The sequence below is a fragment of the Amyelois transitella genome, chromosome 10 (assembly GCF_032362555.1).
Source record: "Amyelois transitella isolate CPQ chromosome 10, ilAmyTran1.1, whole genome shotgun sequence".
Classification (NCBI taxonomy): Eukaryota; Metazoa; Arthropoda; class Insecta; order Lepidoptera; family Pyralidae; genus Amyelois; species Amyelois transitella.
In genome coordinates, this window is record NC_083513.1 from 8,470,836 (window position 1) to 8,495,264 (window position 24,429).

General features: G+C 32.7%; 1 protein-coding gene across 2 annotated transcripts in view; it reads left to right on the top strand.

Annotated features, from left to right (window-relative positions):
- The window catches only part of LOC106137767 (cuticlin-1), an 82,517-nt gene that overhangs the window by 1,039 nt on the left and 57,049 nt on the right, over positions 1 to 24,429 (top strand). For both annotated transcript variants that reach the window (XM_060946347.1, XM_060946348.1), the window contains exon 2: positions 20,691 to 20,867. In XM_060946347.1, the coding sequence (XP_060802330.1) occupies positions 20,818 to 20,867 (50 nt within the window). In that variant the 5' untranslated portion in view covers positions 20,691 to 20,817. The remainder of the gene's footprint in view (positions 1 to 20,690; positions 20,868 to 24,429) is intronic.

The window sequence follows — 24,429 nt, forward strand, 5'->3', positions numbered from 1 at the left end:
TATAAGGCATAATAATATTTATAGACTTATTATTTGAAGTGGTACATTTGTAGTTTCTCCATTTTTTGTTTCCGTGATAGTGTCAACGGGTGTCAACGTAATTTTACAACTCTGTGCATCACAACTTCTTTTCGCTTAATACTATTTTATCTGTCATCTAAATGTTTATGGTTGAGCATGGTAATTTTTCAGAAACCTTATCTTACAAAAATAGGTAGTGGTATGATAGCAAATTGACAGTAAACCGATTGTCATCACCGTCATCTCAGCTTTATTTATTGTAAGTTCACTGCTTGACATGTTTCTCTAAAGGATTTCCATCTTGACGCGTTGGAAGCGTCCCTGCGTCTTCCTGCTTTAAATAGGTACCTCTAACAGTTTTGTTCATAAATAATATACATAAATTCACGGCTCTTTCCCGGAGGAGTAGTCAGAGACTACATCTTTCCACTTGGCACGATCCCTGCGTATTCTATTCGTAATTTCAATTATATTCATAACTTTCATCATGCAATCTCGGCGATTTCGGGTACTTCTGATGTTAACTAAAATGATGGATCTATTTTATACATAGTATATATTGGCTATTCTATACATAGTATATTATACCTCTTTAATGAAACATCCAATGAAACTCGTACCCATTAAAAATGTGTGAAAAATCAATTAATACTTCTATGAGTTTGTGAGACATTCCAATAGATGGTTGATAAATTCTTTAACACGGGTATCTTGATTAGTGGACAGTAAAATAAAGAGTACACAGAATGTATGTATTTTTCTGTGTATTCAAAATATAAAAACCGTACTATGTCTACATAAGTGCTTGTACTTGCAATAGTTTCGCGCTGTGTGTATGTAGAAGACTACAAGAGGACAAGAGCGCTACAAAATTATTATTGTTATTGTTAATTCTTGATCGCACCCGCAGCTTATAATGCTGATGCGTATGCGTCTATTGGAGAATTTGACTTCATTTCACTTCACTTCTGATATCAAATAAAAATTATGTAAGCACTTGCCCAAGAGAACGGAGATGATTTTATTTATTATTATTTATTTATTTCTTCGTTCGTTGTATGTTATGTTTAAAAGTATCTATAAATAAATTGAAATAAATGGTAAAATGTTATTATCTTTTAAGCATAATTAAAGTACCTAAATATTATAAAGATGCATGTGTATTTTCTATGTAAGCATTGGTTTCTAAAACTTATGCTTATTTTATTAATCTTTCTATTGTTTATCTTAGCATAAATATTATTGTTTAGATTTCATTGAAAAAAGGTAAAGGACAAAAGGTTATGCTAATCAGCAAATCTGTTTTATATTCCCAATGGTTTTCCGCCTTTTTGAGTAATTATTCCGAGAGACATATAAATAACAGGGAATTACGCTCGAACCATTTAATTAATATTATTTGGTAAAATTTTAATAAGAAAGTCGATGCCAATACTTTAAGAAGCTATTTTAATTATATTCTACGATGTAAGTGATTATTTTATTGCGTATTAATTTCTTATTTTGAAACTTATAACTTTGCATAGTAACTACAGTCCGCTACGAAAAATGGTATAATCGGGTCACGCTGAATTTCTATATTCCTTTAAGTCAGTTCAGACCGAGATGAAACGCGGCACAACATTTTATTACTTAAGTACTTTTAAACGCCGTGTGGTTCCCGGCACTATTACAAAAAAGAATAGGACCACTCCATCTCTTTCCCATGGATGTCGTAAAAGGCGACTAAGGGATAGGCTTATAAACTTAGGATTCCTCTTTTAGGCGATGGGCTAGCAACCTGTCACTATTTGAATCTCGGTTCTATCATTAAGCCAAATAGCTGAACGTGGCCATTCAGTCTTTTCAAGACTGTTGGCTCTGTCTACCCCGCAAGGGATATAGACGTGATCATATGTATGTATGTATGTATGTCTTCGTTCGTATTTAATTTGATTAGCTAGATAAACTCTGTTCTCTCGATTTTTGAATCGGAATGTTAATTAAACAGATATATATTTGCTAATTAGACGTTTATCAGCTAATAAGATGCGTGTAGGCTTTCAATTTCCACTCATGCCATCCGCAATAATTTTGTGTTAGGAAGATCGATGGATATTCCTACTTGTTGGCAATAAATATATATTTATTTAAGTGGATATGTAAAGGTACTTATTTCAGTTCAGTATTGACGAAATGTAAACTAAATAAAATAATAACTCGACAGATTTTGATGTAAGGATTGTTGCCTCAAACAGAAATTTTTAATATAGGTAACCGTAGCACTTAAATATATTACGACTCTTAACTTGAATATATATATATATAAATCTACCATCCGCTATTTTTTTTTAACTCTTCTTTATGTACTTTTTGCCAGTGCAATGAATGCAAATGATAGAATTGAGATTCATTCATTTATTCATATAGACAAATCTATATCCCCTCCCACGTCTATATAAGAGACTAATAATAATAATAATTGAGATTCAATTAGTGAATTAGTTCAGTGATTTAACTTATTAAAGGATAATTATATTAATTACCTACCAGTTTCGTTCACGATACAAAACTATTAACTTATTACTCTCCTCATTTCAGAAATCTGTTAGTGATTCTGTATGGCTGTATGCTTACGGACGAGATATGAGAGTAAAAAATGTTACACTTCGGAAGTAGGCTAACCGTAAATAAAATTATAATTGGCTTTGTCTCTCGCTCCACGCATCTTCACGGTGTTTTAACACAGTATGGAGTTTGTAGCCAGCCTTAGAATTATCTTGATAATGCTCACACTAATTAGTGTTTTAATACTTATCGTGTTATCAAAGGGTGGGCATTTAACATGCATAAATATAATGACGTCTTTATCCCTTGCGGGGTAGACAGAGCCAGCGGTCTTAAAATACTGACAGGCCACGTTCAGCATTAAAATCTGCAAATAAGGTAAGTACTAATTTAATCTATATCCTCCTTTTATGAAGCCGGTTATCGTTTTAAGTGTAACAAACTTTTTCCAAAAAATCGTATCAAAATCGGTTCAGCGTAACGCGAGATAATCGCGGACGAAAATACATACCTGCATACAGGTGAACTGAGAACCACATATTTTTGAAGGCGATTAAATACACCTTTTCTTTGGTTTCCTCATCCCTTTAACGCTTTATTAGAAATCCTGAGGAAAATTCGTCAACATAATTACATATTTTCTCTCAGAATTAAACATGTCTTTCGGTCCGCGTTGTTATATACTTGGTTCATATTTTGTACGTACAGACATATTTTGTACCAACAGTCTTTAAAAGACCGAAAGGTGACGTACGAGTATGTATGGCTTTATGATGGAATTGAGATTCAAATAGTGACAGGTTGCTAGCCCATCGCCTACAAAAGGAATCCTAAGTTTATGTCCCTATCCCTTAGTCGCCTCTTACGAAATCCATGTTAAATATTAAATGTTAATATATCTTCAGTCAAAAGCAACTGTTACCCAATAAACTGCTTTACAACAAGCAGTAGTTGAGAATCTTTAGTGGTCTGCAGAAAACCGCAGGAATACTGCTAGATTAAATTGTTTGTACAAATGTTCGCCTCAATGCAACGGTCCGATTTTATGGACGAAGATTGCCTTTAACCTACTGTGTAAAAGAGGGTTATGTCTTCCAAACGTGTGTTCTTTAGCAGCATATAAGCCTTCATGGATTTAAGGTAGTGTGGATTTAATTTCTTCTAGTTGTGATGGTTTATTGAAAGCATATTTCGTAATGTTGTTTTTTATTAACATTGTAATATAAATAAACATTTCATTATATTTTAACAAAAAAAAAAAATATTTACCGTAAGGTAATTTAATATCTATTGTCTTGTGCCAACGTGCATAAAGTTTAAATAAATAAATAAGGAGGTAATATTTTCTTCTATTGACCCGATTTTAATAGGTCGTACAGACATAATCATGTAATGAAAGAAATTATTCAAAATTTGACAAACTCATAGATGTCCTCACCATTAGGTGATAATTTGAATTCCCAGGAAAGATTTTTTGCAAAGGCAAAGGTCCCAATCATATTACTAGCGATGATAGTAAATATACCAAACATGCTGAGTTATGATTGATTTTATGGATATAATTATGTATGATGAGTTTAAAGTCTCAGTTAAGTCTTACTAGAATTCATTGAACCCGCATGCGCCTGACCCAATTTTTTATGAGTTGTTAAAGCCCCGAATTCCCTAAATTCCTGAAGGCGAAGCATCGAGTAATAGTTAATACTTTACTAGACAGGTGCTCACGAGATTCAACATCAAAAATTCCTTCCGAAACAAGTTTTTAATAATGATCCTCTATGTAATATTATCCCTATAATAAACGCTAACAGAGGAACGAATCCGAATATTCGATTAGTAATGTTCATAAAATAATCCCTTGTAATTTATTTAAAAGAACCTCCATGGTTACTATAATTCATTTAAGATAAGTAAAATTTATGGACGGTTCAAAGTTGAGAGGATGTTGCCTGTTGCCGCTGGTACAATGGTGAGGGAAAAGCGGGAAACAATTTTCCTTGTTAGTAAATAGAATTTAGATATTTTTTGGCAGTGGCCAGTTTGAATACATTTTCTAAATAAAAAAAAATTGAAGATTTGTGTATAGCAGTCCTAATTTACATATTACAAAATAGACATGGGGTTTCGTTCCCGGTTTACTTTCATCATAATTTCTTCAGTAGATTTTGCGTGAAAGAGAACCAAATAAACATCCACACATCCTTACAAACTTCCGTATTTACAATATAAGTAGGATGTTAAGTATCTAACGTACCTAATTCAAACAAATTCTCTTGTGTTGCACCAAACGATTAAGTGGGCGTACAATGCAAGGTTAGATTAAATACCCATCTATTATTATTATGTTATATATGTATTAGGCTACTACTACGAAGTTATATGATTTTAACACTATGCTTCCAACCTATCTTAGTTGTGATTTATGTATAAAGTATCTATGTTAACATCGGTGGATTCCCCAAGATATTTTCTTTAATTTGATAAATCCCTCCTTGTAAAGTTTCTATTACGAATGTTTTTGTGTATAGTAACAGTTAAACCGAGATATATTCGAGTGGGATATTTTGATTTATTCGTCTTTTACAAAAAAACACAGATTCTTAACTTTTACTCACAGTTGGAATTCGTGGGCATATCTAGATAATAAAAATAACAATGTAGCTTTGTTTATTTTAAATCTATATTAAGTGGCATTAAATACATCAAAACGCTAGGCCAATGTCATTGAAAGTTGGGATTTTTAATACAAAACTCAACATTTTTGATTTCGAACTCTCACTTGGATAAAAATGGCCGAGCGGCCGCAGAATTCCATAAAATCATTATTAATTTATTAATGTATACGCTGGCCGCGCTCTCTCTGTAAAGAATTCATGGTACGGTGGCTAGTGTTGCCAACTCTAATGTAAACTAAAACTGTAAGTCTCTGTTGAAAACTGTACTTCCATTTACGAGACAATTTTTGTGAATTCCTAGACAGAATGACCTTATTTTTTCATAAATTTCTTAAAATTCACGAATTTTTACTTGGAATCGACCTACTTTTAGAAAAACAATACAATGAAGAATTAAGATTTGGAATTTACAACTGAAAACTAAATTTGGCATCGAAAAACAGTAGATCTGCTGAATTCTGCCGGTTAAATTACTGGTTGGAAACATTGACAGTGGCCGTATCCTCTTTAGCGATTGGACGATAACGTCACTCGAATCGCGTCGAACCTAACCGGCGGATTATGGGAATTTGCGCAATTTATTCCCTATATTAATCATTAGTGCAAGAAAAAGTCTACTGCAGTCAATTCTTGGCTTGTTAAAAATATATTTCTTTATATCGAGTGGGATATTAAGCGTAGAAGTAAGTATTTTGCATATCGAGGTGTAAGGTGCAACTCAACTAGTCGTAAATATTATGGTTAAATTAACTATCTGAAAATCAATCCCATTATGAAACCAATTAGCTCAACGTGGCCTCTGAACCTTTTGACGACTTTTGTCTACCTGCCCCTTAGGGGCTAAAGATTGATATTTCTAACACACACACATAATATATTAATAAAGCATATATTTTTTCTTTCAAAATTAGAAGTTCAATTTCAAAATTTTAATGTCTGAATAGTAAACGTTTGTACGTACGCATGAAGAGCGAATAAACTTAGTTTTCATTTAACAGCAAACATCCGACATAAACTTTCCTTTCTTTAATTTTATTATATTTTTTAGTTCAAGTGTATCTGTATAAAAGAGAAATCACTGATATAATGCGTAATGTTTTCATATCATTGTTCTTCAAGTTATTTCTAGAACCGACCGTATTAGTATGATCGGATTTAGTTTCTTTTAATATTAATTAAACTCTGTACATCATCAACAACAGAATAGAATACGGCAGGACAGTTTAATGAAATAGATTTCTTTTGATAGACCTAAATATGCTTAAAACATTGTGCAACATTTTCTTTAAAATTAATCTTTCATTAACTTAAAATTGACACTCAAGAATGTGTAATATTGAAAGCGTTGGAAAATGAAATTCGTGAGAGCTATCCGCCACTTCATGTGTACACGCGAGCCGCGTTCAACAAATATACCGTAATACACGGAAACTAAAAACTGATAGAAGCGGCACCACAAAAAATAGACGCAACAATCAACTTGACGTGTACATCGATCAACTTGAATGCAACATCTGCAATTCACATAAGAACAAGCTTAAGTTAAAATTCAGAAAATGCAACAATAAAGATGACGCGCATATCAACTTCAATAAGAATACCAGTTGGATGAAGTAGATTTAAAATTTAAAAAATGTTAGTACTCAGATTACAGCAATGTAATTGATGGGCATATTGACTTGAAGAATGGCTGGGAATACGATTTCAGAACAACATTTTGAGAAGATTTGCAAGATTAAAAACTCATATTCCCACGCAATTCATTGTAAGGCATATTTATTATATGGAAGTAAGTAGGTAAGTGTAAATTTATCAAGATCTTTTTATTAATATTTAGGACCTTCTTTGCGAAATGAATGTTTGGGTGTAAAAATATATTATAATAAAATTTGAATTACTTTTGCCGTTATAATCTAAAACACGCGGAAATAAAAAGAAAGAAACATATATCTAACCATATGGCAGAAAGTAATGGCAAGTCAAGATTACTAGCCGTGATAAATTGTAGTAGCTTCATAGTCTCGGTTAAAAATATTGATTTCAATAAGCCGCCAATAAATCACATTAAATATGCTTAAAGTCTGATAATTGAACTTGTTTCTAAACCATAATTGTCATATTTGACAACATACCCGTAGGTAGTACCTACCTTATTACTTAGTTAGTACCTACTATTACTTAGGTAAGTAATTATGAAAAATGTCAATTTAAAAACCGTTCGCCGTGTCTAGTATGCCTTATTGCTACACAGTAAACGGACCAAGACATTTGAAATTAAAAATGTAACGGCGTGATCTTATAAACAATTGCTCCGATTTTCCTTAGAAATTAATGCAGCATCATTCTCATTATCAGCAAGCAGAACTATTATAAGTAGCCTTTTGATGGACAGCTTATGTGTGTGTAATTATATGCATAGATATACGAGTATGTGTACTGTGCACACAATACATAAAACGTAACATAAAACACGTCCCAAAATGTATTTAATTCAATTTATTTCTTCCCGAAATTTTACTGATTTAGGTAATAGCGGTAGAGTTAAATTTGATACTACTCCCTAGTTTATTATTGTAAAACAGCAACATTCATCAATACATTTTAATTACTTTGTTTACTAATTATATTTTGAACATTTAGTATTTGTACTGTACCATGAACACTGTTGTTTATTAGTACTTAAATTATGAGTGGCTTCATTATGGTTCTCACAAATAAGATCCGTTTAAGTTACATTAGAAGAAGAATAAGTACCTAATACATAAGATTTTTGATTTGCTGTATAGGTTATTACTCCCTAACTTTTAGTTATACTTTTTGGAACATGCGTGTGATTTATGTTTTTATGAAGATTTACGTAAAACAGACAACGAAAAGAGTCAACAAACTCAGCTAAATCATCCATTGGAGCGTTGCAAAAATATGACCGGACATACTAACATGACAGAAAAACTTTTTCAATACAAGACAATGATAAGACAATATTAAATGAATAATGAATAAGCAATGTCAATATTACAAGAGCACATCAGCGTTTTTGAGGCTGCATATGAATAATTTATTAGAGCTAACTGTACGGACAAGTGTATGGATGACAATAGTGGTATCAATGCTACTGGATGGGTTATTAAAAAACCGAATGTGACTGCGCATTTGGGCGGTAACACATCAATCCTTTATTATGTCTTGGATATAATAGACCCTGAGGGCAATCGAGTTACCATGCGAGACTTCATTATTATTTCACATTCAAGTGGCCCAAATAAAACTGTCTGGTAGCTTTTTGCATCCAAAAATAAATGTTCAAGTAATTCAACATCTTTGAACATTAGTTTTAGGATGAGAATTTCCCGTATAAAATGAATTTTATGTCCCTTAAAAGCATAGTGTGAATGTGTTATGATAAATGTCGCATCCCATATTTTCATACTTAGATCATTTGTGTTAGATTCCTCTTTGTTGCAACAATGTTCTAATAACATGATATTAAAATGTAGAATACATTTGTTATTTTAACACCCAATAAATAACTTTCAAATTCTCTAGATCTATAATCGCCACAACCAAGTGATAATGAGAATAACTACAATTCATTCAGTTTACAACTTGTGAGATTTTATCAATGGTCATATACAGAGGTCATTTATTACTATAATGTCACCATCACTCTTTGCTGACATGTCTATTCTCTTTGTATTACTTATAGGGCCTTATCAGAGTCCATTCAATTGATTTAAGCTTGATTTATCATGTTTTGAATATGGTTTGTTGATCTGGGCCGTTCCTAAGTTAATTTTGTTGGTGGTCATTCATCAATATTGTCAATATAAATATTTTGTAGGATATCCTTAGAATGTCTCTGTTTAAAGTATTGAGGATAAATTTATGATTATAAAATTTCGTAAATAAACAAATGGGCGATTGAATATCTTTTTGATTCGCATTTTGCAGTTACCAATATGGATTTTTAAACGTTGATTGTAAATGAAATTGATTTTTATTTTACAAACTGACTATTTTCATTTAATTTGTAAGTCAAAGACAACATATTGGGGCGAATACAATGTAAAATGTTGTCAGTGCACTTATTTTTTTTTCCTTCCTAGTTTTGGCGTGGCCTGGGGTGCGTTAGTCAGGTTTTTACACGAAACAACTTATTTCTGACCCATATTGGATCGTGGTAAAAGCTGTACTAGACGAATACCCCTATTCTCTTAGTCACCTTTTGCAACACTCAGTGGTCATTTTCTTCTAAGTCCCGGGAACCACACGTCACGATTAGTGCTAATAATTTTATACAACCAGAAAGGTATATAACGGATTCCAAATTTAATAGTAATTATCGGCAGAAGTTAGTTTCTTAGCTGACAGTATATCATAATTACTAATAGTAATTGCGTTTTAACTCATCGGCTGACTGATCACTAGATGTTCCTCGTATGCTTGTTGAATAGAAGCGTATTTGGAAGTTATTACATGCTATTGTCCAACTTATACTAGAATGAGTGTAGTATGTTACCTCAAATTTAGTACGAGAAGCATTCTATTATCGAGTTGTATACCGTGGAATGCACATCAAAATATAATTATTTCAGATAATAAAGAAGAGGTTGAATTAGAAATTTTTGGAGGAGCGATAACGAAGGATGAAGATGGACCAACCCTGTCAAACCTGTTCGAGTTGATTCATATACTATTTGAAAAAGGCTTTTGAAAAATTTAATGTCATGAGAATTGGTTGTACAAATTAGGCATACTATTTAGAGCTACATTTACGTTTATTTAAAGCAGAAATACAGAGATAAATTGTCATGTAAAACAAGTACGAACATTGGGCAAATCAAGGTACGTATTGAAATATAGATGATTTTTTTTATAAAAAGTATACTATGGAGAGGTAGGATAGGTTAAAATTAAAGAATTCATTTCGTTTAAATTAAAGGTTATAAATGTGAGACGAAATAAATATTTTCTACCTCAACTTTTTGCTTAAGAAAATCCTGTGCATGCGCATCTTATTTATAGCTTATCTGCATTACTTTGTTGCTGAAACTAGAACTAGGCGTAGCAAATCTGTTTAAAAACATTACCATACTAAGGAGCTTGACCCATATTAATGGCATTCTATGAGATTCTGCGAATATCTGCCTAGACTTGTTTTAGATTACTCTCGTAAAATGCATTTTTAATGATCTCTTCTCACATTTTTGTCGTGTAGACAAATTTCAAGTTTTTAAAATAAGCGTAAACTTTTAAATTTACATATTTACGTAATTTACAAAATTTGTATGTAACCTTCATGTTTCATAAAGTTTAAATTTGTGATAAATATGAGTAACCATTATTTTTGACACTCAATAGCTTCATACCCCATTTTTGGGTTCTATTGTAATATTACTTATTATTTCAAATTAATAAGTAACCAAACCATAGTCTAAATATTATAATTGAATTTTTATTTCCACGAATTCATTATAATTAGCGTGATTACCAAGTATTAGCTCTATCGTGAATGGGGGGGCCTAGAGCTATATGCTCCGCTTACTAGGCCCGAACACATCTGGCAAAACACATTTTTACATACATTATAGACGGTATACCGTTAAGATGGGCATCTAAAATTAATATTTATTTTTATTACGAGCACTCGGGGCAGTAATTAAGATCTTATTACATTTGATACTGATCTGATTAAATAACGATAGACCCACGAGAGTAGTGGTTATTTATTCTGCTGTAGCGTTTGGCTCGAGGCTGTATTTTTCGTGTTGTCATTATTGAATTGAGATGGTGTTGTTTCTCAATAAATGCGATGGGTTATTGTGAACGAAATTGATATTTGAAGAACACTGTTGGATATTAACCATAAAGTTTATATGATAAAGGGAAAGGCTTATAAACTTGGGATTCTTCTTTTAGGCGATAGGCTAGCAACCTGTCACTATTTGAATCTCAATTCTATTATTGGCCAAGCAGCTGAACGTAGCTTTTTAGTCTTTTCAAGACTGTTAGTTCTGTCTAGCCCGTAAGGGATAAAGACGTGATTATGTGAGTATGTATGTATGTGTGTATTTATATGTTTAATTTTTTACTTACGGGTTTGCTGGAAGATATGTCTTTTGGAATAAAGTACTTTTAATTTCATTTCATTATATACTCGTATTATTATTTCGTTAAAAATAAAATTTCGGGACAAGGCCTATTAGATTAAGACTACTTCACCTCTACTAGATGATTTTACGTGAAACACTTCTGATAATTGTTCTTCTTTCTCTTTTCCTTTTCCCAGTTCATTTAGAGTCAGCCCGGGACAAGCTCTGAATATGTTTGATCCATTTAACTTTGGCATTTATATATTAAATAAGAGTGACCTAAGAGCGCACAATTATTGCATTAAGAAGTTGTGCATACTTACTGCAAGATTTGAACCAATATCCTTCAAGTTAACCGGACCATGGAGACAGTGTATAATCCATTTAAAAAGTAAATACGTAGGTAGCGCCTTACGGCATTCAAAATTTGTCGTATCATTATGAGTTGCCTGGGATATCCGAATATTTGAAATGCTTTGTAAATATTTGTAATGCTTTAAACATTCAAGATTACAAGTGTCTTAAAGTAATACCTAAAAATGTGCTTAAAACACAAGGTTCTCTTGGAAATTCCCAGTTAAAGAAGTATTTTTTACCTAACTGATTCCGACGTTACATACATACATACATACATAAAATCACGCCTCTTTCCCGGAGGGGTAGGCAGAGACTACCTCTTTCCACTTGCCACGATCTCTGCATACTTCTTTCGCTTCGTCCACATTCATAACTCTCTTCATACAAGCTCGGCGGTTTCGGGTACTTTTGACCTGACCCTTTACCAGGACGTCCTTAATTTGATCAAGATACGTTCGTCTAGGTCTTCCCACTCCGACCTTTCCCTCCACACTCTCCTTGTATATCTGCTTAGTCAACCTGCTTTCATTCATCCTCTCCACATGACCGAACCATCTTAACATACCCTTTTCTATTCCTGTAACTACATCTTCTTTCACATCACAACATTCCCTTATCACGCTGTTCCTTATCCTGTCACTCAATTTCACACCCATCATACTCCTTAACGCTCTCATTTCCACTGCATTTATTCTGCTTTCATGCTTCTTTTGCCATACCCAACTTTCACTCCCATACATTAATGTCGGGACCAACACGCCCCTGTGCACAGCCAGTCGAGCCTTTTTGGATAGTTTCTGACTGCTCATAAAGGCATGCAAAGCTCCATTCACCATGTTCCCCGCGTTCACTCTCCTTTCAATATCACTATCATACTTGCCATCTGATGTAAACTTTGATCCTAGATATACAAACTCTTTCACTTGCTCCACTTTTTCTCCTCCAATCAAAATATTACATGCTGTCATTTCTTTCTCCATTTCAAAAACCAGTGTTTTAGTTTTACTTACGTTCACTTTCATTCCTTTCTCTTTTAAAGCTTCATGCATACAGTTTACCATCTCCTGTAACTCCTCCGCTGATGACGCCAGTATAACCTGATCGTCGGCATAGAGCAGACATTTGACGAGTAACTCATTCATCCTTAATCCACTTTTAGACTCTTTCAAATCTGTCGAACAGCTATCCATAAATAGGTTGAACAGCCACGGTGACGCAACACATCCTTGCCTAACGCCTTTCTCAATCTTATTATAATTCCGACGTTATGTTTATTAAATTAGAAATAACTATTAAATGATTAGTTGCAGATACTTTTTACAATTCTATCATTCAATTCACATCTCTATCATTAAGTCAAACAGCTAAATGTAGCCTATCAGTCTTTTCAAGACTATTTCCTGTGTCTACCATGCAAGGGATATAGACGTGATATGTACTTTTTACGAAAATTATGGTAAATCTATAGGTATGTTTCCTTGAAATCGCACTTAGCGGGGTTTTTATCTTTATTATGACTCAGGATGGGAAACGCTTTAAGTGACCGGAAAGGATATTGACTACACTAAGGAGGCATTCTCTCGCTTTTAAGCTAATTTAACTTTCACTTTTAAAAATCACTAAGGATATAATTTATTACTTATTGATAAAATTTTATAACATTCCAACTAATATTAAAAATGCAAAACTAAGTTTGTTTCTTACCTCTTAATAACTACTGAAGCGATTTTGATACAACATGGAACAATTAAAGACCTTGAAAATTATCATAGAGCTGTAGTTAGTGAGTCTAGTCTAGTTACATGTAAGTTTCATGGGTTTAGGGGTGCAATAAGAGAGAATTATCCCAATTAGGGAACTTTAACACGAAAGGTGAAAGTAAGTAGTCAAAAAAGGGTAAGCCACTTCTCATATTATTTGAAGTTAACCGTACGAAAAACTGACTGCACTTACATGTATTCCAATTAATTTTAATAAATAACACGAAATTGAATAAGAAACATAGACAAATGAAGACAACATTAGACAGAGTAACAAACTCGGTCTTATAATTTAACTACGCCTAGCTGATGACTCTAAATGACCGCTGTAATGATAGGTTTATGATACACAACTCAATGCTGATAAAGTACAGTAGTATAACATTAAATATGATATGATCACGCAATGGATGTAATACCATTGTAGTAAAAGGTGACAAATATTTAATTGTATTTATAGTGATCTAATTTTAATAAAATACGCTATAAATGTAAATTAATATAAATTTAACACATTATGAATCTTATCAAATTAATATAATATAATAATTATAAATACTAAATGTCTACGGATAGGTAAAACGCCCTTCAAAATCTGATAGCGATATTAGCTAGAAACGAATAAAGGACAAAATCTTTAACAAAATTTAGTTAATTCAAAAGGTATTAATAGTAAGTACTAATAATATCTAGGTGTAAATAATTAGTAAATATTGGATGACTTTTCTTTAGAAATATGTAGTGCGTTTGTTCTAAAATGTTTTCTTAAAGTACTGTACTGTTTTCACGTTACATATATACTTAGATTATTTAGAGTTATTTAACAACAAGAATTCTACTTATGACTCAAGCATATATTAACAAAATTGCGGTGTTACGTACCTAATATAAAAACACAAAACAATGAGTGTCTGTCCTTTGAGTGAAAGTAGAAACTGCTTTAATTTTATAAGAAAGTTTTATTTTTAAATTGTCCGCCTCATTTTAGAGCCAGTGAACTTCGTATTATTAAACAGATTACTACGGTGAATTTCCAAAATAAAGCTAGTTTTTTTGGCATGTAATATTTGTCTGTTTGTAATATAAGACCTATTTTACTTTATGCGGTGGGCAGGCAACCTCTTTATTAGAGTTCAAGAGTACGACTTTAGTAGAGTTCAAGTTAAAGTTGAACCGTGGCAATGAAAACATTAGTTAAAAAATAAAGACAAAGTTATAAATAAACTGTTATCTAAAATTCAATTAAACGACTATGAAATGTTATTTGTAGGCACTAAGTCATAACTAAGTAATATATTAATAAAATCATCATAAAATCATATTATTCTCGTCTACAACACTAAACTATTTCATAGCAAAGTTTATGGATAGGCACTAAAATAACTATTGTGTTTACTAATGTTAAAACCCCGATCGACTGTAAAATTTAAAATTTCTGCAAACTTAATTAATTACGAATACTATAAAATTATCGGATTCTTGATTTAATATCGACTTTTTAAATTTATTTCACGTGCTTTTGCCCTTCCTAGTCTGTATCGTGGGAGTTAATTAGTTATTTAAGTGCTAATCGATAAATTTTGCTATAAGAAACGTTCTCTTTATGCTGAGCAGAACATCATTAACTTACAATCCTCGCAGGATTCACATGGAATAGACCATTTAACCTCTGGAGATGAATTATATAAAAACTGAAATGCTTGAATTTTTAAAATTGGTCGATCATCATCTCTTTATATCAACCCACAACCTTTTTGTTCTAACAAAAAAAAATATCTTAAATTTACTTGAGCTGGTATTTTAAACTACGTTTAAGTAATACATTTTTATTATTTACGATTAGATGTGCGAGTCGAGTAGTGTAGTAAGTCATTTTATATATTGTGAAATGATTTTTTTTTGAATTAGCCTGGCGCGCAAATATTCAAATCACTTTCTTTTTGGAAGACAATCAATAAAAAGTATTTTTGAAAATTTGCGAGCACTATCATAGACTTTTGGTATTTTGTATAAAATGTTACGTGAAAAGCATATTTTAAAAAGAAGTTGGCCGCTATCTAGAAGCCACTGTAAACCACACTCATATCTGTAACCTGGCAAAGATTAAAACCTATGACTCCAGGATACAGAAAAGATTTATTTAAAAACGAATAGAAATGGCAAGAACATAACTTGGTTTTGGCAACATTTCTCATGCTAGTAAACTCGCCCAATTGGAATCTTATTCACACTGGCAGTAGACAGTATTCTATTACGTTAAGTCCCACTAAGTGTACTTAAAAGTGCTTCATCATAACTAAACAGTTGGTAAGTGGTATCACTCTAGTATTTCACCGCATACGCAGCAATGCGGTTATACGATTTTCTTTAGGTTGTGGAATTCAGGTGGGGGCGATAAAAATTAAGGTTAATGGTAAATGCGTTAGGTTAGGTATTGTGGATATGTTGATATAACGCCTTGCTGGTAGTGTAGAGGAAAATGTGTGTGACAGCTTCTCTTCTCGCGTAGATTGTTAAAATCAATCAAGGGAAAGGATTAGGAGTTCTTTTTTTGAAAGCGTTTGACTACTATTATTGTGATTATTTGTCCTACGATTACTATTAATATGTGGATCATAATAATATAGCGTCATTTAACCATTTTTGAATTTAGAAGCTCCGACAACTGTCAATTTTCTACAAAACTTTTTTTATGAGTGCGCGGTATCAAATTATTTACCTACTTATTAATATTTTAAATTTATTATGTATTTATTTGATTTAATGTTCGGCGGTCATTAAAATAATTAATTGCACCGCATTTAAACTTAACACATTAACATTTAGGTAGATAGTGAAACTTCTTGTATTTTAATTTACTTAATGCTTTCGGTCATATCTAAGTACATACAACATTTTTCTTCAAAAGGTGTAAAAGTATATTATAAGGGTGTATTTTCCTTGACAAGCGTGGTATTTGCTCATTCGAATGGACAGTACTGCCGGCTAACGGGACCCCAGAGTGTCACTGGCCATCCTAGTTCAGACATACTGCTTACATCAGACTTCTTCTACATTACCATTATTTATTATTAATTACAAAAATTAATTTAACTATAGTCAAATTATTTTATGAAAAATTTTATCCTGATTGCGGTGTTGAGGAAAAGCAGTTGGTAAATCTTTCGCGGTATTATCGAAGTTAACACGAAAGTACTAAAAAATTAAACAATTTTCACTCATTTGGATGTGTATCAAATGGGGTGCACTCTTAGACTCTTACCATTTTAAAAATGAACTATTTTAAGTAACGCTTCCAATTTTTAATTTCCATTTCTTAAAAAAAAATAAACAATCTTGATAAATTTCTAAAATATAGTAATAGCAAACATATGTTAATAATTCAATAGAAAATTTTCTATTTACTTTTGTATTTTTTTTTATTAAAATTAGTACTTAAACTGTATTTTAAAATAAAAATGAAGTAAACTATATTTTTATATCTAAACAAATCCACGATTCATATACCGTATGCACAAACGCCATAAATTACTTTAAAATTAAAAATATTTGAGCGTTCAAACCAAAAGATAACATAGCATTTGGTAAAGGCTATCTTATTTTGGTTTGTCATCACAGCAGCCCTAATATATTTAGGAAATTTACATTCATTCACGAATCATTTGTATTCTTGTACGCCCCAATCGTGTTATCGACTGGTTTTTTATTTAAAACGAAAGCTGGCTGTTTTTGAAACGATGAATTTTATTATTGGAACACTACCGATTACGACTTTTCTAGCTAAAATTTGTCAAATATAATTTGAACCGTATCGATGTCGATCGAGAGATTAGCGAGTCACAGCGAAGTTTATTATTAGGACACTAGGTACTTTGAAGGGGAAGATCTTAGTAACTTGATAACATTGAGGATACTCTGAGAGATCAAGAGTACCATAAACAGAAAAGATGAGGCCTAAGGTGGTGCATGCAAGCTCAAATAATGCCTAATCACTCTTACCTTGAAGTTCCATTAAAAATAAATACATGATATGTTTTCGTTTCATGTCAAAACTCAACAAAACCCGTTAATTTATTAACATTGGAATGGCTATACTGGATAATTACTGACGCCGAGTGCACTTTAAAATGCATGAATGGCGCATTGTTACCTGACCTCTGAGAGGGCTCGTGAAGGGCTCATATTATTGAGTTTGTTATTACTGAGAAACTTGGAAAAGACGTATTGTTACTTAAGTTATGTGAAAAACTAATTAAGGCTATTGGTGACACTGGAGGTCCCGGGTTCGAATCCCGGCCAGGGCATGATGAGAAATGAACTTTTCTTGATTGGCCTGGGTCTAGGATTTTTATCTACTAATTATTATAAAATAAAGTATCGTGGAGTTAGTATCTCGTCACTCAAGTTTCGAACTTACTTCGAACCTAACTCGATCTGTGTAATTTGTCCCGTATTAATTTATTTTTTTATTATTATTTTCTACTCGTATATTGAAGAATGAAACTACGTTAATCAAATTGGTAGGGTAGGCATCGTACCAATTCATGATGATGGTTAAAATGTGTGATTCTCGCCTACTGAAAAACACAGGTTCAAATCCCACTTCGGACATGTACCAGTGACTGTTTTCGAAGTTATGTTCATTTGTTTGAATACTAACCGATGATCTTACGTTGAGGTTATACGGTGAGGAAACCTGCACATTGAATTAACTGGAGTTTTAATCATGATCTAATACCGGTTTAGATTCCCCTGGAAACCTTGCGGAAGTCAGATGGAAATCGTTTTGTGTAAAAACCTGACTTCCCCAATCCAGGATTCATGGTTAAGGGCGAACCCCGTGCTACTCTACAGGCTAGTGAGGATGTAACCGGGAGTATAGGAATCTAATACCGCGCGGAGTTCTCAACCCTCAGCCATAAGGAATACGTGAAGAGGAGAATAGCATGGAGTACATAAAATAGGTCTTGAAAAAACTGAAAGGCCACGTTTAGCTGTGTGGCTTAGTGATTGAATTGAAATTCAAATAGTGACAAGTTGCAAGCCCGACTTACAAGAAGAATCCCCGGTTTTTATTTCTTTAGTCACCTTATACAACATCCATAGGAAAGTTAATGAGTGGTCCTATTCTAAAGTGCCGGCAACCACACGGCACGCCATGGCGAAAGCTAGTGTATAATAATAAATAATCCTTGAACTTACTTTCTCATAATATTCTACTGTGAATTCTCTAATTATAATAACCTTCATTTAATTTTTAATGATCAATATTTATTCTGAAAATTTCTCTGAAATTGCTGTCATTACTTTTTAAATTAATAATTAGGCTTCATTTTCTTCAAACATAAACATATATTTTCTTGTAATTCAACATAATGTTATTGCGTTCATAAAATTCCATTCGACAATTAGGTGTAAGGTACTACACACAGTAATTATTTTAATTTCCTCAAACGCCTGTTTTTTTTCTTCACTTAAGATCTCTTTATAACGAACTCTTGGCGTCCAATAAAATTTTCCATCCTTGGATGCATATGTACCTCCCGGCGCTAGTCCCGGTTTCATTCCTCATACTTTAGAGAGAAACCGTGGATGTCGCTGTAATAAACCATAATTCTAAATTGGGTGATTCAGGTTTTTACCCAAAACAACTCCCATCTGACCTTCGCAAATTTTGCAGGAGAACCCAATCACTTTTGGATCATGGTAACACAATTAGTTGCCTGAATGTGCAGGTTTTCTCATGATGTTTTCCTTCACCTTAAGAACATCGGTTAGCACTCAAACTAATGTACATAACTCAGAAATGTGTCATTAATGGCCGAGGGTTCGAAATCCATTTGGACCTGTGCCTTCCACACGCATCACACCTTTTTTTGAAGGTCACCATACCGAATCGACCACAGACGTCTCATCTTGACATACATATCACATATTTATTCCTGACTTGGTAGACAGAGCCACCAGTCACAAGACTCTAATTAAGATTTTGAGATAAGTAGTGATTTCAATACAATACAAAGGTCTAGGTCAAATATAACTTAAGAGATTTGGTGAACACTAATAAGATAAAAAAGCCAGGCATAAAGACGATAATATCTTCACCCAAACGGCATAGTACAACATTTGTCTTAGCTAACAAGAGACATCTTACAATGTCTATTCACGCGAAAATATCATAGAATCATGATCTCAGTTTATACAGAATGTCTCAATTCAAGCTCAATATCATCTGAATACCATCTCGCACTGAGATGTTAATAAATGTAGATGCGTTACTTTTATCATTAAAGTAAATTGTTTGCCTAAACAATATCGATTGGAGTTTGTAGAAACAAAACTTATTGTAAACTTATTGTAGGTATATAACAAAACTGACATTAATTGAAATTTTTTGGTTGGTTTGTAAAACTGATTGGATTATTTTTAAGCCTTTTAATTTTGTGGCGGTTTTGTATTTAATTTATAAATATTTACTGTGATACCTACTGTATTTTGGTGTAGGAAAAAGAGACGAAACGAAAAGTTGATGTTACAATAACTTAAAAAAGACGGAATAATTAATGTTAAGTAGATATTTACTCTGGTCATTGTGACAAATGTCAGTTATTATTTAAATCAAGTTATAAATATAACCGCACTACTAAACAAACCGCGCCTACAACATAGCGTATCTTACTTTATAAACATCATAGTTTTCAGATCTATGGTACAATATTATCGTCGACCATCGACACACTTTCCAAAACAGAACTTCGGTATAAGGTAAACAAACGATGGGCTATAACCGTGAGCGATCGTTTTGTTTGGACAAAATTAGATTTTATTTGTTTCCCAATATGGTTATGATTGCTTTGATTAGGGTTGCCAACATCAAATTCTGTGTCAAGACTTTTCTCTACCTTTTATTGTGACAAACCTGGAACTTCTGAAGGGAGCATACAGATTGTCTTTTATTTATTTTTTGCATTGAAAATTCTTCTCCTTCCTCCTGGCGTAAATCCTCACCTCTCTGGAGATGAGCCTTGTGCCATGACCCTGGATTGGGTAATTTAGGTTTTTACACGAAGCGACTACCACGTGATCTCCACAACCTTTGCAGGGGAGCCTAATCCGAGCCTTGTATTGGAGATTAATAATAAAAAAAAATGTGTTCAACATATACTTCAAATCGTAAGTCCTCTTATTGTAAGAAATTAAAATCAAAAAGACTAAATGTGTTTTCTTGTTTGTTCCAGATTAATCCAAACTGAACCGGTTCGAAGCAGTGTAGTGTTGTGAAAAAAGATTATGTGTGGTGACCGTTTGGCCACCAGCGGGGACCAAAGGTGACAATTGTGACTAGATGTCAGTTTTTAGTGGACAATGATCGTTTGGCGAGCGAAGAGTACTAGTCGGCGGAAATTCGGTGACTGGTGAGTACTAAGTATTTTTTTTACTACTTGGTGACTCTTTGAGCGTGGCGGTAATGAATCGGTTAACGGTTTGAATCCTACCACGACTATGTACAAGTATTTATTTTGTCTTTGGTTTCGGTTTGTATGAACAAGAGGTCATATTTTTCTCGAGGCGGTTGTACCAATGACTCTTCTGAGTTAGGTGCTTGAGGGAAAACATTGTTAGGAAAACTATACATTACGACAACTGGATGTTGATGATATTGGATGTTTCTCCTGGATATTGGTGAAATAAGGTTTACGAGTTGATATGACATATTTTGCTGAGACTAAAACAGAAATCAGAAAGCCTGACTTTTGTTTGTTTGTGAACTCTTTAATGCACATTAGATATAAATAAAACAAATTACAAAACAGTCATTGGATTCAGAAGAATATATAATAAGATTTTTTTTGTTTTTAGTCCACATATAATTTTATAAGTGGTTAGTTACCTAAATAAGTATGCAAATTTTACAGCTATGTAACGTTTTAGTGCCTAATTTGAATGATACAACCTAAATTCATATAAAATATAAGGCCTAACCAACTTGACTCCGTAAAAAATATTCAACAAAAAGTCTGATTTTAAAACAGTCAATAAATATATATATTAATATCCATTACATCATAAAACATTGGTACGATATATTTAACATAGTTTTTGCTGGACCAGGTGCGGTCTATTTAACCACTGAGTCACTTCCTACAATTATATATTTATAAAATTTTAATAGGCGTTGTACATGGAAAAATGGGTTGTGGCTAGACCACTTTTTGCTGATCCAAAAATATATGTTCAACGAACATACCAATCAACAGTTGTCTATTAATGAATTAGATTTTATCGGATCAGAGCAACACCTTTTTTTTTTGAGATTTTTTTACGAATGTTGTCAAGGCACAGACAAAATTGCTATCACGATAAACATTAGCGTATATAATTAAACATTAATGTAAGGAAAAGGCTAATAAATACTTGGGATTCTTCTTGTAGGCGATGGGCTAGCAACCTATCACTATTTAAATCTCAATTCCATCATTAAGCCATGTTCAGCTGTTTGGTTGAATGATAGAATTTATATTTTAATAGTGACAGGTTGCTAGCCTTTCGCCTAAGAGAAGAATCCCAAGTTTATAAGGCTATCTCTTTGTCACCTTTTACGACAACATGGGAAAAAGATGGAATGGTCCTATTCTTTTTTCTAATGCCGGGAACTTCTTACAAATGAAAATTTACATAAAGCCTTCGTTATCAGCTGCGCGTTAAAAGGTATGTTAGCCCACCTGTTCGTCCTATAATACAGATGAGATTTCGAAGTGATAAATGATAAAATTCCACACCTCCCGTATAAATACTCTGTGACATTTTCAATTGTAACTTGATATGAGACAAGTTAATTAAACCCATGGCCCGAGGCGTACGATGATATTTCTATCAGCTTTCCTGATATTACTCTATGTAAGTGTTAAAATTACACAGATACAGACCTGTCTGGGGCCGTCCAGTTATGAAATGTTATAAATTGAACATGTATTTATGTGACTTATCAATATTGTTCTCGTTTATTGAAATAAATTATATAGTTTCCACTTTTTCAAACACATTCTTTGTCGATTAATGGAATTTTACTTTTAGTATTTGTTCATCATAAGTGAGTTGGAAACATCGACGAAATACGTAGTTATATAAAGATATAATAAGTATAATAAATATGTATAGCATATATGTAAGATATATAAAGATTAACATTAATAGTTATTTTAATAAAGTCTACACGTAGGTACATATAATTAATTCAAAATTACGGAGGATTGAAATGCAGCAGGGATTTCAAAAAGACAAGTTGAAGTCTAGAAACCCATATCTAAAAGTTAGATTTTAAGTATCTAAATGTAAATGTTTAGAAAGTTATATGGGTGGGTGGGTCAATTTTTTTTCAAAATACCTAATTTGACATTAAATTTGAACATTGAACGAAGATGCAAAGGAATGCAATGCAAAATTTTATTTTTAATACTTTCCTTCATGCACGTTTCACATACATATATTACACATGTTACTATCGAAGTTATTTAATTAACTGTCTTTATTATATTCACAGGCGCATTAACTCAGATCAATCATGGTTTGTCATGTGTTCCAATTTTTTATCATTCGTCATCGGTTCTCATCTTCGCCGCTATCTGTTACAATAAAAAATATCGAAGGTTTCGCAGCTCTTAGTCTATATAAAAGATCATTAATATGATTTTGCACGCACACTGAATGACCTCAAATTCGTCTCTTGAACCGTGTTCAAAACTGGCTTTTTCTAAAGGTACCTTTACCTTCGAATCAAAAGACAAGAAAGGCGATTGTTTGACTCGTCTATTTGAAACCGTTGAAATTAATTTAGCTGAAATTTGATGCACGTATAGTTAAATGCCTCAGTAAAGCTTATTTTTATATTTTAATAAATATTGTTTATTGTTGTAAATATTTGTTGTAATATAATATATACTTAAGAATGTGTATGTAAATATAATTATTACCAAAGATAACGATTTTTTTTCGAAATATGACTTAGACAGATCTTCTGCTTCTTAATGGTGTTAAGTCGCATTCTTACGTATCTGGAGAAGAGCCCGGAAGGCGCCTTTTCACCATGATTCTATATAAGTCAGGTTTCTACACGAAGCGAGTCCCTAAGACCAATGTATGAAAAAACACTCAGAAATTTGAAATACAGATCAAATAATGACCATTCGTTAACGCAGGGTTCTATAAAACTGACTGCCCTGACTGACAAATGCTGGTGTATATTCAAGATTTAAACTTTTTTGTATCCTTATTAATTTGAGTTTGTACTTGTGCCGTCGGCTCCGTAAATTTGATTGATGTAAACGACCCACATACCGTACCCGTGTTAATAATTCAAGGAAGAGGTAAAAAGCGGCCCCGAACACCGAGGGTTCCGTTGGGAACCAATTTAAACATTTCGTTTTGGAGCCGAGTAATTACGACCAGTCTGTACGTAAAGTGAAGCTTTCAAAGGATTGCAAGATGAAGCAACTAGGACTAAGGACCAAACTTGTCAGTCAGAGCGACAGTGAAACTCAATCGTGAAAAAAATATGTACCGTAAAATTGACCTGATGTTACTCTTGATTAGTGGTTTACGCAAGTTCCTTTACTAGAGATGGTGCAGTCAAAGGTCTAAAACAGCAGAATGTACCATCATTCTCTCATTAATCTGATTATTTGTGTCTGATAAATATTCTATATTTTTATAAACCCGGTTGTATTTTTAATTGTTGAATTTAAAACCCAAAGCTTAAAAGCTAACCAAATCTTGGGATTATACTTTCACCGAATGTTGTGTACGGATTAGAGATTTAAAAGACATAGTTGGAGCTGTTAATCTTAAAGAATAACATTTACGGGACGTTTGTTGCGAATACTGTCTTTGTTTTCGGGTCATTATTTTCTGATCTTAAATAAAAATTTAATTAATTTGTACTTAGTTGTTCATAGTTATCGCATATTATTCTATAAGGTC